The sequence below is a fragment of the Hesperophylax consimilis genome, chromosome 1 (genome assembly GCF_061612785.1).
Source record: "Hesperophylax consimilis isolate HC1 chromosome 1, BYU_Hcon_1.0, whole genome shotgun sequence".
Lineage (NCBI taxonomy): Eukaryota > Metazoa > Arthropoda > Insecta > Trichoptera > Limnephilidae > Hesperophylax > Hesperophylax consimilis.
In genome coordinates this window covers 7,599,034-7,614,922 of record NC_142836.1, presented here as the reverse complement: position 1 = coordinate 7,614,922, position 15,889 = coordinate 7,599,034, and the positions used below count along the sequence as shown (strand labels likewise).

Sequence of the window (15,889 nt, the reverse complement as noted above, 5' to 3'; positions counted from 1 at the left end):
GCAGGACATTTTACAAGGATAAAATTATCATTTAGGTATAAAAATGCTTCCTTATAATAAGATTGTAGTACAAGGAGTATTAGAAGACCTAAAGATAGTTGGCTAGACATTTTGGAGACGAACAAAGCTGGGCATTAGGAACTGGAGGAAGACAGCAGAAAACTGGTAACCAGACAAATTATAACACCTCTGAAAAGTGTAGTAATGATGATAAATGAAACTAGGTTGATTAGGTTAGGTTAGTTAGGTTTTTAGGCAAATAAACTTTTAATGATTTTACACTCACTTTTCAAAAGTTTTCGGATTTGTCATGGAACCCAGAAAACTGGCATTCGTATATAAGCGTTTACTAGATGTGATAAGAACTCTCCAAATGGTATTAAGTCGATAAAGTTGATGATATTCGCATATAACAAAATAAAATATTTGTAAATTGATACATTTTAAAAGTGTATTAAAAACAATACGGTGTATAGAGAATTACAACGAATAATATAATAATAATATATTTTTTTACCACGCAAAGTCTGTTAGTCAACTACCATCCGCCTTTCCTTCTAAATTCCATGTTAGATTGAAGAACACTGGCGAGAGTTTGCATCATAGCTAATGGTCCAGCGAATGCGTGCACTTATCTGCATTGGCAACATGAGGGAAACGGGAATAGGTGATCTCGCTGATTATTTTGTCGCTCTGATTGTGCATGGCCTCTTACTTGTTACTTGTTTCTGTTTGCCTGGTACCTGTCTGTGACGTGCGTTTATCACCTACATCCGGACTAACGCAGTCGTAATCAGGGGAATTAATATCACACTGTCCATTTATGGAACACGACCGTTCGATGATTGTTAATGTGATACGGCAATAAAGCCATCGGTCAATATTTCACGCAAGAGTTCCGTGACAAACCAGAACATCGACAAAGCAGAGCACTTTTGAAAAGTGACGAAAAATAAAATAACTGAAAAACCTAAGTCAACCTAACCAATGACCTAAAAACCTAACCTAGCTAATCTATTGTCAAGAATTTCAACGAAAAGAGAAAAACTCTTTTAGACTGGCCTGGTAATAAGATACATAAATTGGATTTAACTACCAATTTTTTTTTAAAAGATCCTAGAAGCAGTAATTCAGATCTGATTTCTGGATCACAAGATCATTGAAAACTGCCAGAAATTAATAGATTCCATGTTAAAACGAATGTAAAATGTATTTGATGTTAAGGGAGGACATATTATATCCCATTAATTAAATAAAAAGTGTAATTAAATATCACGTTGAACTAAATATATAATAAATAATAATTTATTTTTATTATTTAATACTGTACAAATAAGAGGGTCATGGTTTTTTTGTTTGTTTGTATAAAACTACAGTTTTATTACAAGAACGATGAACATGACTGCACACTCAATCTTCAAAACAAGATATAGGTCAATTTCTACACGAGAGTTTGAAAAAACCGCCCCATCCCCTTCTCTCACCTCTAGAAGATTAAAGCCCGGGAAAGCAGGGTAATTCAGCTAGAACCACAAACCATATACATTGTAGATAGAGTAGATTATTAATATATTTTTATTTTTCGTCAAAACGATTGAACGGCAGAAATTGTTTAAGAGTACCTACAATATTTTAGGGGGATATGATTTTTTTCAATAAATCATCTTAATCGTATTTTGAAAAGAAATAATATTTAAAATACATGATTTGATTTAAATACTGAGGATGTTTTATGAAGAGTCTTATGCTTCCTACTTAGCATAAAATAATTGACCGTCTCGCTTTCCTCGGTGTTAAATTATATGCATTTGTTGAATGAAAGTTTCTACGTCGGTTCGTTGGTACTCTAATATTGATAGGTGTCATTAAGTGTTACTTACCATAATCTTGATTATAATTTGCATTATTAGCTTCATTAAAATACAACGTACAAATCAGATGACACTAGGTACCTACTCGGCGAAACAGTGCCGGATTTACTGATTATAATATTCAGATGACTCTAGGTGCTTATTCGGGGGAATTGTGCCGGATTTGCTGATTATAATAATCTGATGACACTGGTTCCTACTCGGCGGAACAGTGCCGGACTTAGTAATTATAATAATCTAATGACACTATGTAGGTACATTCTCGGCGGAACAGTGCCGGATTTACTGATTATAGTAAACAGATGGCACTAGGAACCTACTTCATTATACATATTATAAACAAATTTCGTTAAAAATTCACCTCTGAAACAATTTGCTAAGGAATCAACAGCTAAGCATTTTGACCCTAAAAATCTTCAATATATCTAACATAATTTGAATAAAACTTTTTAAAAATATTGCTAACTTAAATAGAATGTCCTTATGTTATTTTTCTCCGGGTAAACAGCTTTACGCGACATAAAAAAATAACAGGAACTGGAGTCGATAACTCTACCAATCTCGCCAAATGCCGATCGGGTAGGACTGACATTTATTTCGTATATTTATTAACTACTGTCATGACATCCGATTTCAGAGGAATGCGAATATATCCATTTATTAGTATGCGTGATTGTCACTAAAAGTTGATAGATTGTATTGTTGTCGACGGAGATTCATTTGCCGAGTTTCAGCTCAATCGGATGTCGGAAAGTGAGTTAATTTCGCTTACAAGACTTGCATTAATTACCGAAAACTGAAGTGAGATTCAAATACACGTATTTAAAAATACAAATATTATATACTCTCTCTATTGTGATATTGATATGTGTGTCGAGTTAAGGTACTGTAAAGTGTCGTACAAAGTTTTCATATTTTGAAATTTTCTTAGAAATTTTAAAAGAACCCTATCTTCTTGTCCATCCATTTCCATTTTAAGTCAGAACCTCTGATTTTTCATCTACACTGTGAGCTTCTTCGTTGCAAAAAATCGTGATCGATGCAATTTATTTTTAAACAGCTTTCCTCATGCTGGATGAAGAGGATTATATATGACTATCAACCGTTCTATATAAGAAAAACTTGGTGCAATAATTACTCTTTACACATATTACTAAACGGAAACGATGGTATTGCTTACATTCTAGACGTATCGATAGAATTAGGTATCAATTCACAGCTGCAAAGACACCTGTTTGTGCATAGGTAGGTACAACCGTTGAGTCACTAATAAAATACAATTAAAACAATGCTGAATTTAAATAGCTTTGGGTTATGTAATTAAAACTAAATGATTTTAAAGTGAAGGTGAAAATTTCAACAAGACATTAAAGTGAATTAACGACTGTGATTTGGGTTGGACTTAAATCTTGTTTTTGACGAGGAATTAAACATTGTGTTTTATTTTTTCTTGGTGTTTTTTGTCGGCTATGATTTTCATGAATCATTTAGTTAATTTATGTTTCAGAATTAATTCAGTTTTAAATCGATTTCTGACCATTGTCAAAATTTAAGAGATGGTTCGCCTTAAATTTTTAGTACTAATAAATGGCATATATACGGAGCAAACTTTCTGAGATATTTATCCTGTTAATAATCAGTCAATCTGCGTCCACAAAAATAAAAACAAAACGATAACAGTCGATCATAATCATCAAACCAGAAGTAAGAGCAGAAACGACCTTTCTATTCCAACTAGTAATACTGCGGCTTATCAACAAGTTTTCTCATACCTGGGACCAAAAATATACAACAAAATCCCCTATCAATTTAAACTGTGTGAATTATCAGCCTTCGGTACTAAAATTACTAAATGGTTATTAGACTTAGGTAGGACAGATTCCGAAAAATTATTAAAAAACGTAGTCTGAGTTGATTTCTTCGATTTTGTATTTTATATTTACCTAAAAAATATTTTTTTATTTTTCTTTCTTACATTGATATATTATATTTTTATTTTATATTTTACATGTACCTATCTGGATTTTATTGTTTATTACTGCTAAATTGTGTTTTCCTAAAAAAAATATTTTCTTTCTTACATTTATATGTTATATTTTAATTTTATTTTTATATTTTACATGTACCTACCTGGAATTATGTACACTCAACCTGCCAATTTGACTGTCCTAAAACGGGAAACTTCCTAGTTGGACAGTCAAAGCTTCCTTTTATATTTGTATATCTTGTATGTAATAAATGTAAAAATAAATAAATAAATAAATAAATAAATAAATAATGGGACTACAGGCTCTTAACGAATGAATTGGTACGTTTGATGTTAAACTTTTTTAGTAAAAAAAATATGTATTATCGTGACGTCGGAATACGTTTTCATTCAAATAGGCGTTATGTATATCGACAGGGCAAACGCAGATGCATGAACACGTATTATAATTAGAAAGTACTAATATTTTATTATCTGTTATCCCGTTTTTAACAGAATTTTAATAAATCAGCAATACTAATTTTATATACTAAAGTCAGATTAATAACGAACGTAATGGCTGAACAAATTATATTATACGAGAAACAACTTAATAATAAATGGTAGGCATCGGAAATATTTACAAAATAATAAATAAATAAATAAATTACTTATTGAATTATAAAATAATTCTAAAAGTTGTATACACAAAACTCATTTTAGATGACAAGACTTTTAAAAGCATGTCAAATTCACTAGAATTACTTTTAAAAAGTTCTTTGTTTTAACGCATTAATACAGTAATTTGACTACGACTTGATGTCGAGCCTTACACTAAAAAAATTAGCTTAGTTTATATGTACTTTCATTTTTGACAAATTAACGACGAGAAAGCTCAACTCTCTAGTGACAGGGTTCAAACTGCATTAAAATTAAATAGCGATAAAATGATAAATCATAACATTTCAATGGTATTTACTGATATTTTTGCCTTGGGGTTCTAAGAGGTTAGCGTTATTTTGTATCATTCAAGCTTTAAAAAATTGCGTATGAGAAGATAGAACCTTGTTTTAGTTAGGTCGTGAAAGAATAACGGGTTCCGTTAAATCCGTTCTGTCGTTCGAACCGTTTTTAATTGATCGTATTTATTGCGGGCTTAACGGATGGGCCTCAGGTTTTGTTTCTCGTGACGTTCGTCCATTGAATATACATATAACTTTCTAACGAGTCGATCTGCTTTGGATCGCGGACGTAAATCGATTTTATATCAATTAATCTGATCGGCTCTTAACCATCTCGATTCTCTGGCCATGCGTATTTTTTTGTAATTATGAAAAATTGCTTGTTTATGTGGAGACTCTATGCAACTATGAACAACACTCAATATAAATGGTTAACTGTCGAAGTAACGCCATACTAAGCAAAGTTTGTCATGGGAAATTGTTCTATGTTTTAATTTTAGCAGATTATCGGCCAAAAGATTCCATAAAGAGTGAAAAAAAAACATAATAATTTCATCGAAGAAGATGATAATACTAAAAAATCCAAACAAAATATGAAACAGAACAAGCCAAGGAAAAAAAAGATAACGGTCACAACTAGGAATCGAGCCCAGCAACTCTTGTGTTGCCGGAAGCGCGTATTAACCACTCTTATTGAGACCATTGGGACTAAATTATTAAATGTCACATATGTCGATCTCATATTCGAAATTGAGAATTAATCATCTTGCAAATAATTTTTCTATATTTTTAGCAGCAAGCTTTTTTAAATGATCACAAAGTTAGTGTTAACTTAGATAGTGTTTCGGATAAACATATTAGATCGAAAAATATGATGTTTATCATCATGTTCCCTATAGATTTGTTAATATTTTCTTCTTCTTCAATAATATATAACATAGATTGGTACAATCTTTAAAAAAGTTTTTCCTAAAAATCACTTCATTTGTAATTTATCAAAAACTATCCCTCTTATACTTAGAGTCGAACTTTACGATTTGTTTTGGCTATTTTATATATTTTCTCACTCATAAAGGGGCAACATTTTTTTCTTTGCTAAACCATGTTAATCTATGAGTAAAATTTGATTTATCTATTATTCTAAGTTTTAATTTAAAATATTCTTCAACGTTAGTTAATCAAGTTGCTTTTTGTTATAATGAAAATAATCGAGTAAGGGGCATACGAACTATTAAAAAGCAATCTATTTTCCACTACAAGACTTCTACAATCCCATCTTATTCATTATTGGTTAATTACCCTGCGGATAGAATTTACTATATGCTTCATTACACCTTAATATCCGCTGTTAATATTAAAACCGTCTTCAGATAGGTGTAACAGAAGCCAGTTAAATTTATTTAGTTGTAAATATTTATCCTAAGCAGTTTTGGCGGATATTTCATGGTCTAGGCACGTGGTTATCGATTGGATGGGTCTTCTCAGGGCTGACTAACAACTGAAAGTGATCAAATGGATGATTCCAAATAAAAAAAATATTAAATGTTACTATATATCTCAAACTTTACTAACTAAATAGCCTTTTCTACTCTCATATTATTAAAGAATCTCTTATGGTTAATATTTTGAACTTCATTAAGTGTACGATATTTTTTTAATAACGTTGTGATAGTGATCGTACCCAAGCAGGAACATTTAACTCCTTTATTACTCTTATAAAGGGGTGGTATTTTAACTTTAAAAACTGTACATAGGCACATGTGGAAAGGCAGCATTATTTTTATCGCTCAGTTATGATTATGGTATTATATATTATGTTTATAAATTATTTCGTGATTAATGTGAAGTTTACTATTCTTCCACTTGATACGTACGGCTTTATTAAGTCGTCAGAATTTACCATAATTATTGTTAATAGTAACAATATGATATGCTGGAGGTATTTTACGAGCAGCACAAGAGTCTGAAGACACCGCTGTAATGTCTTAAGCAACATAAATCTAATGCGGTCTTTATTATTTCCACATATTTCAAATCACATAATTTCGTCTAAGTATATTATTAGAAGTAGAAGATCACGCCTAGACTCGAAGCTTAGATTTATGTGGTCGAGGTCGGCAATAGAAGGAGGAGGCACTTATGGTAGAATGTTGAAGACGAATTAATCTCAGGAAGGAGCTGTCAAAATAATCTGGTCCGAAAATGTCGATCACGAAACCGTCGGGCTTTGTGGGACTGCTTGTCGTAGACCGGTTTAATTCTGAGTTCCTTTTCCGGCAGACAGACGCCATTTTTGTAGTAATCTCTCAAAATAAAATATAAATACAGGCCTCGCAAAGTGATGCTAATTATTTTTGACTCCTTGATGCGTAAGGAGAGCACGTCGCAAACCAGTTACAATTGAGAGTGTGTTTCGCATTAATATCTAGGTACCATTCGGGTCGTATTTAACATTATCCCTTGAGAAAGCTCGCTTTTTGCGTAAGTTTATTAAATTTTATTAAAGCTCTCAGTAAAAGATCGCACAGTATTTGAAAAATCTTTAGTTCCTGAAATTTCTTCCAGTGTTCAATTAAAGTTGGCATAACGTTAATTGGAATTCATCTGCCGTGAATGTCATATTTGACCACTTAAATTTAACATTTTTTTAGGTTTTATGTGATAATTAAAGGCCAATTTATATCCAATAATGTTTTTTTAACATTCAGAAGAAAGAAATAATGACGGTTATTGCGATATCCTAATGAGATCAATCAATTCATAGGGATAAGATTTTCAGAACTGTGGACTTTGGAAAACATTCAATTTTACTATATTAAATACCTGGAATCTCAGAAATTATATTTATTAAAATTAATTGATTCAAAAGTATGGAATCAATATTTCTAAGTGTCTAATAATTTTCTAGAAAAGTCAATAGATGTCTCACATTAAAATAAATGATATATTCATTTATCTAATACACAATCTAGATTACATTTAGTTAGGGAAGAATTTTGCAAGCTTATGTAAAGATATAAAAAATATGTGCTAAGAAAATGAAGATAATGTTCGTAGTTCTTAGATAAATATGACCGATGCGGATAGGGTTGAGTTAGCTCAGTGGTAGAGCAAAGCCTCAGAAAAGATTAGGTCCTGGTTTCATTTCCTAGATACAAATAAAGTTTCAAATTTTCGTTTGGGAGTTGATAATATTGTCTAAAATGATTAAATATTATATTTATAGGTTTTACTTATCAATTTATTAAAAAAAAAAAAAAAAATTTCAGTTACAATTTAAGCCCTTTTTTGACAATATTCAGATGAAGTCCAAATGGTTTAAATAAAATTATTCAATAACCACAAAGATTTTACATTTTTTTTAAACTTTATGTCCATCAAATGCCAAAAAAATCAAACGATAAAAGAAAGCACAAATGTTGCAAGAATGCCAAAATGTCGCACTTGAAATGGTTCTTAGTGATTAATTAATATTGTATCTAAAACAGCGACGGTCTCCATGAAAAAATATAATTTCAAAAAACCCGAAAACACGCTGCATTAAAACATTCAATGTTATGAGAACGGACACAAAAATATAATTCAACGACTCTAATAAATAACTTAAAGACGGATTCCTACAGATCAATGTAATGGGTCATCCAAATTTGTGCTAAAGTAGCTTATTTTACATTGGTTAATGTAACATAAATAACGTATGACATCGACATTTGCATATGAATACCTGGACTATTATTCTTCCAACGAAAGTGATATTTTTTCTAGACTACCGGGTAGCACTATTTGGAATTGGTATGTTAATTACCTGTCTGACTTGTATAATTTAAGCCATATTATGCCTGGGATGACAGAAGGATGTATATTTATTAAGAGTATTAAAATGCATAAAATTGGGAAAAAATTAACGTTTAAGAACAATTGAGTCAAATCGTTTCAAAATGACATTTAATGAGATCAATTTGGTATAATTAATTTTGGCAGATTATCTCAAATAAGATTACGTAAAGTGTGTAATGAAAAATAAATAAAATAATTTTGAACCTAATTTATCAAAAATTGTTCCTGTAATACTTATATAGAGGTGAAATTTAAAGTTTTTATTTCTAGATTAGTGTTGTATGTGTCATAGATTTTCTTACAAATAAGAGGTCTTCCTTACTTACTTCAAAACATAGATGGGTTTACTAAATAATATAAGATGTAAAAGGAGTTATGAAAAAATTTGCATATTTTTTCAAAGGATTGACGGTTCAATCTTCTCACTTCATTGTCTGATTAGCATAGTTTTTCAAATTTCGCCTTCAATAATTATTACTTCTGCGTTTAGGAACAATAAACAAAAATTAATAATAAATGGCAAGATTCCCACAAAAATTCGACGATTAGATCACAACGCGTGGAAACGCGAAACCCGATAATATATGAGAACCACTACGCTTATCGGTAGGGCGAATGAGTTGAAAAATTGCTCACTTCATTTTAATTCATTACTCTGCTATTTATTTACCAAATAGCTAAGCGTTTGAGTGGCCGCTCCATCTTCAATTCGCACATTCTCACATAAATCTATTTTTTTACCAGTTCAATGAAAATCAGTGACGCCAACGCTCAAAGCAAGTTAGCTGAAACTTGACACCGAAAAAGAAACGTCTTTAATCACGCAGTTTAGATTAATTCCAACTTGCAAACGTACTTTTTTACATGATCCCCACACAGGAGACGCTGTAATAATTTCTCTATCATCTTTTGGGATGCTGTGTGGAGGATCTTTTTTCAGGAAAGGAAGGACAGGAAGTTATGGGAAGGTAAAAGATATAAAGTTTGGGTAGGAATCTCGGGATCAGTGTGTCTAGGAGTGACAAATATATAAATATATCCCTCGATGCTGGCGATGGGTCAAGAGATCAGTTGGAGAGGTCGAAGGGTCTCCCCAAACCAGCGTCTCCCGATCTGGCATGCCACGCAGGTGGTGGAAAGGAACATCCTTAACACACCTCAACCGATGAACCTGGAAACCCCTGCTAAATCACCAAACGTAGCGAACCACTTGTGTTGACCTATAGCAGAGTTTTCCAATAAATAGTTCCCGGGGCGGCGGTACCCAAACCCACTTGTAAATATACGTCATATTATAAGCTGCCTAAAAGCAAAATCCCCTAGAAATAATCTATAATATTATTATAAATGTTAAAAAACATATATACACTGAGTATTTGAAAAATTTTATGATTTTTTTACTAATTAATCACAAAATCACTTATATTTTAAGTTCTCAAAATGTGATAATTTTTATTTCAAATTTCGTAACCTCACATTTCTCTCATGATAACGAAAGTCGAAACCTGTTAAAAACAGGACCGAGAAAAGTACCAATTATTTTATAAGGATTGCCTGCAAAAGAAAAATGACAACATATTAACATAACATGATAATATAATAGAATCAGAATTCAATTAATTCTACTCTTTCCAAATATTTTGAATTACGAAGTGATGATTACTAAACGTGAGACGAACGATTTCCCTGAAATTAATTTATACTAAGCTACTGCAATAACTTTAACATCCCATTTAAAGCCCACTTAGATTGCGTAGTTTAATCTTCGCTACATATTCAATTCATCATGTATCCAATAAGGAGAGATTTATCTGGACCGCTACCCGGGGAGCAGAAGATAGAAGATATCTTTAATTTCGTCCGGAAACCGCGACTAGTTCGAATAAATCAGCCCAACTCTGGCTTCGATCGTGTGAACTAACTTCGGATGCTGGGTGGGTGATTTATCTACACCAGTTTATTTTTTATCTGAGAGCCTCAAGGACGGGTGACACACAAAAAAAGATTTGTGACACGCTGAAAGTATGACGTGTCAGTTTTTAATACGCCGGGTAATAACTCGTAAATTTAAGCGAGCTTAAGTATTACTAGAAGGGCAAAACTCTTGTATTGCGTAAAGGCAAAACTACATTAAAAAGTTACATTTAAACCAACATAATATGCTTCCTCGTTGAAAAGAAAAGGATTTTCTAATTGGTACACAAGGTACGGTGTACTGTTTATATTCATTATCAATTTTAAGAATACCTGTTCTTAGATATTGTCTTATTTTTATTTCTCTAAATCAATTTCACTAGTTACAACGTCAGTATTTTACAAATCAAAACGTGCAACGTCATAAATTCAACATGTTCAAAATAACTTACCATTTGAGCTGATGTTTGTCTTATTCTAATATATATTTTGATTTTAGCCGCTACGAGGACCGTAGAATTAGCATTACAGCCAGAATAAGTATGAACGTAAAATTATTTACTGTGAGTTTATTGAAACAGAAAAGGCAATAAATTTTATTGATCCGCGAGACTGAAATGCTATTTAAGTTACATACCTTGTAAGATTATGCTTTTTACAGTAAAATGTTACAATTCTAAAATAATTGTGAAGTTGCAAATAGTTTATAAAAATTTAATTAAATATTTATATTTTAATACATGACTAAAACATTGAATCGCAGACATCAGCAGAGAAAAGACTTCAGCCTTTAGAAGTAGTTATCTGAGTTTCATTAGCGTTTAAGTATTTTTTATCTAAAGTGCTGCAAAAAAAATGTGGGAAAAATTCAAATGAATGTCGATTGGAAATGCCACATAAAATAAATGATATTCCACAGATTTCTATTAATCCATTTTGTTATTTTTTATTACATTTTTTGGCCGTCATCGCTGATTTATCTGGCGTATTAATTGTGTTTATCCAATTATTGGCATAAATAATGATGACTGAAAATGCAAGGATTTGTTTTATTTTTTATCAAGCGATATAAAACCTGTTATTTTGAAAGAGCAAACCACAAATTACCATTCTATCAGTTGCAAAAAAATGATCCAATTATGAAGAAAATGTTCTTAAATAAATGACCAAAATTTAAAAGTTATTCCAATAAAAAATATTAATTTAAAAAAAGTCAATAAGTATCATATAAACAAAAATAGGATCAGTTTATCCGACACATTTAGGTTACAAATAAATTCTTTAGAACTTAGAAATCATTCAAAAAGGTTGAAGTTAATATTGTTAATTCTGAATTTGAAATATAAGATCGACAACAACGACGTAAAATAATAAGGTCCCAGTGGTCGAGTTGTTAGAAGCATTGTCCTGGGTTCGATTCCTAGTTGAGACCGTTCCTTTTTTATTTTTCTGTGTTCTGCTTTATGTTTCGTTTAGATTTATTATCCTCTTCTTCAATGATATAAAATTTAAAATACTTAAAAGGATTGTTTGCGCTTTTTATACACTATAATATTGTGACAACAATATGGTATTATGACTTTCGTCCAATAAGTAATTGACATGTGGCATTTTGTTACAGGTATTCAAAGTTAACAATTTATTTAGATAAAATCTTCGTAACTCTTTGACAAAAGATTGATGTGTTTGTGTTTCGCCATCCTCAGGCAGTTACGTCAAATTTCATATTGTCATATTATTAACCACAGACTGTAAACAAGTAGTCAGATTATCAGATGCTCTTCATTTAAGTGTATCGCTAATGTTTCTTCTGCCTTTAAGAAATAAGTAGATTGGTAACAAAGGTCAGTTTGGCTCTTTCGTCAAAGGAAATGTCAAATTTCAACATGATTCTAGTAGCATTTGAAGACGGTTAATGGAAGCGCACCAATCAAAGTGATACTGAAGTACTAATGGTAACGTTGATTCATCCAGGGTTTTTAAAGCTCAATTTGACGAAATGATTAATCACCTGCGATCATTCAAAGTTAATTGAATTTATATTTAAATGGCGATTAAGATTTTAATACAGAGTTTTTAGTAATTTTTAATAAGTTAATAAAGATTTCTAACTAATTATCTACATATCACATCATTATTATTAAATTAAAAATGAATGGGATAAGGAAACTGCATACCTTTTGCAAGTAGAGCCATTGCAGAAACCATGAATATTCGGTAATGAACACTCCAAGTTATAATCACTTTATTTTAAAAACCATTTTTAATGCAGTTCTCCACTGCGGCATTTTCTCAAGTGGAATTCTCCAATATCAATAAGCCCAAACAAAAGTAGCGGTACTCCGATAACAAGCCACTTCTGCCAAAAAGTGATTAATTTTATTGCGAAAAAATGAAGCACCGAGGCAAATATTTACTTTCCGGTTAAGCTTATTATAATTTTTAATTTTCGCTTTGAGTCGATGGAAAAAAGCTATGTATCACATTGGGAAAAAAACTGTTAAGGGCAAGCGGGGGCAATCGACCGGAATCGAAGTCTCACGATAAAAAAGTCTGAGAGAAAAAGTGCGCGTGTCGCGATCGACTTGAAAGAACTAGATCAGTAGTGGTCCAACGCCGCACCACGGAGATATCAGATGTTGCGGGTTCGGTGCAGGGAAGTGGTGCAGTAGCTGCGACGTGATCCTACTTCGGATGTCAACTTGTCGCCCGACGCGGATCGGCAATGGTCGGCAGTGTCGATAGCGGGTCCGGCGATTTCGAAACGAAATAAAAAGTGCGGTAGGTATTTTTCGAACGCGAGAGCGACTTCAGTAGGAGAGTACCGCGGCGAAAACTAGATCGAAAGCAATTTGAATTCCCAGTGAATTTCGAAAAGGGCCGAACATTTAAATATATAATAATAAAATCAATAAACAACTAAGCGCTTTTTTTACCTCAGCCTCTCGACTTGTAAGTGAAATAGTAGTAGTTAATCCAGATCCGAAGAGAGTAAAACTGTAACAAGGCGCACGCTGCGGTTCTATATCTTTACAAAAGAAAAAGCTCAGATTTGTGGCTTCTTATGAAAGGGGAGCTCTTATTTGGATTTAAATCTTCGGCTCAATCGAGCAAGAGATGAGTATATTTTACTCATTTGCTTAATTTATATGCAGCTTGCATAGCAGTTGCGGGATGAGGACTGACTGTGTACGGAAATTGTTTTAGGCCGCAGGCTACGAGCGATGTCCACGCCATCTTACACCAACGGCTACTTAGACACTGCGCCAATATTTATAATCTTATTTCAGTTGGGTAAATTATTAGAATTAAAGAAACATAACATAACAAAGTATTGACCTCGATAAAAGCGTTTCGTATTTAACTAGTCTTCAAAAACATACTGATTTATGACAAAAATTTTCAGACTCCGAAATCCGTCCAAACAACTCGACTTTGAATAAAATCTTTAAATATGTTTCAGTTTGTTCCATCAATCAAAAATATTTACTGCTTCTTCTACGTAATTTACGAGCTACCGAATATATGCATTAGTAGAATTCATAATGACTATAGAAAATTTAATATCTCGTCCAGTTAAAGTCTCGCGAACAGCACAACGTGTTTGAAATGATTTAATCGTCGATACCATAAAAGACAAATTAATTATTGACATAAAAATAATGAGACAGAACCAGTTTGTCTTGTAAGATTTGAAATTTATGGCGCCAATAAAAGAAGCCCCCGTAGTTATAAATTCTGCTGGAAAATCTGCATGTTTTATTTTTTTATTAATAAAAAAGAACACAAAATTGAGTCATTTGACTAAATGAGGCGGAACACTGAAAAGTAATTAAAATTATGATTTACTCTTATCATAAAATTTTAAAGCTTTATTTTTTCAACCACGTTAAAATATTAGATTTATTGTGTGAATTTCGCCAATATGAAGGTTGCAATCTAGTGCCCCTGAATTATTTTATCGGCAATTAATGTTGCAAAGTGTGATAAAGGGAAGATGACTTCACTATAACATATTTATAACGACTATAACTTTTACACTAGCGCAACCGATACCCATATATGTTCAAAATTAATAATGAATAATCAAAACAATATTTGAAATACCTTATTATTAGCAGACACGACATTTTGTTTTATTATTGTTTATATTAACCCTTCAGCCTTCAAGTCTATGGCATATTCTCCGTTATTTTTCTTAAATATACTGTTAAAAAGTCGGATTTCTATGAGACCTTATTAACTGTTCCGAAAAGCGAACAAAATTACTATACGGGTTGTGAGATGATTTTTGTCCCAAAACCGAACAAATTAGCTCGTGGAGAAAATATATTATTTAAATAAATTAAATAATAATTTTGATCTAGTTCCGTCAGCGCAGTGTTCCACGCCTGTCAAAGCTACCTACGCCGCGCGCGCCGATATTATAAATATCGTAAGGCCATTTCACCATTTTAAAGTAAATGTTCCGTTTTAAATTATACCCAGCCGCCTTCGTAGTGGCATAAACTTGTAGCGGCCGTACTTTCATATCGCGGGATGCCCTCACAGAGAATCTGGTGCAAAGTCGATAAAACTTATCCACGAAACACGACGCGAGAGCTGAATACCGATTGAAGTCGGAGCAGATATAATATTGTGAGTCTACGCAACTAAAGTAAAATTTATTATTTTTGATAATGAAATATTTATCACGTCCATATGTTCAACAAATCCGCGGTCGAGGAGTAAGGCTCCCGATTAGCAATCCGAAGGTCTTATCTCCAGAAAAAAGTATTATTTTCACATGCCTTTAATCTGAATGCTTGCACCAATAAAGACTTGTAACAATAATATATGTTGCTTAAGTTAGCACTTGCTCAAATCATTCTGTTGATATTATTTACGACACAAAAAATTTAACTTTAATTGTTTTCTATTTCACTTACCTCAACATTATTATTATCATTTCATGATATTAAATACGAAGCCATTCAAGCTTATAGGTTTATATTTTAATTATTACAATATAAAAGTCCCAATGAAAGGAGAATTTCTTGATAAAAGTGCCTTTATGGTACCCTGTTGTTATAGTGTCGCATGCCTGGTTTAATGGGTAATTAAATATAAAACATAAGGAAATATAAAATAATATGAAGGAAAAATATAACTAAAAGTTATTAGTACGTAATGGTTGGTTGCTTAGTAAAACTTTTAAACAATTGGAATTTGCCTTGATTTATAATACTATTTTTTGTTTGTCACGTAAATACAAAATCTTAGTACGATACTTTTGTACGCACTGTTTTGTAGCTTTTTTATTTTAGTTACAATGAATATTTAATGGTTTTATCTATGGG

At 31.9% G+C, this 15,889-nt stretch overlaps 1 protein-coding gene across 3 annotated transcripts in view; it reads right to left on the bottom strand.

Annotated features, from left to right (window-relative positions):
* Positions 1–15,889, bottom strand: part of LOC149426207 (uncharacterized) — a 176,412-nt gene that overhangs the window by 46,175 nt on the left and 114,348 nt on the right. The window contains exon 1 of one of the 3 annotated variants that reach the window (XM_089635994.1): positions 12,728–12,990. The exons of the other annotated variants lie outside the window; for them this stretch is intronic. Within the exon in view, the coding sequence (XP_089492120.1) occupies positions 12,728–12,758 (31 nt within the window). The 5' untranslated portion in view covers positions 12,759–12,990. Of the gene's footprint in view, positions 1–12,727; positions 12,991–15,889 lie in introns of those variants that run through there. 3 annotated transcript variants of the gene reach the window in all.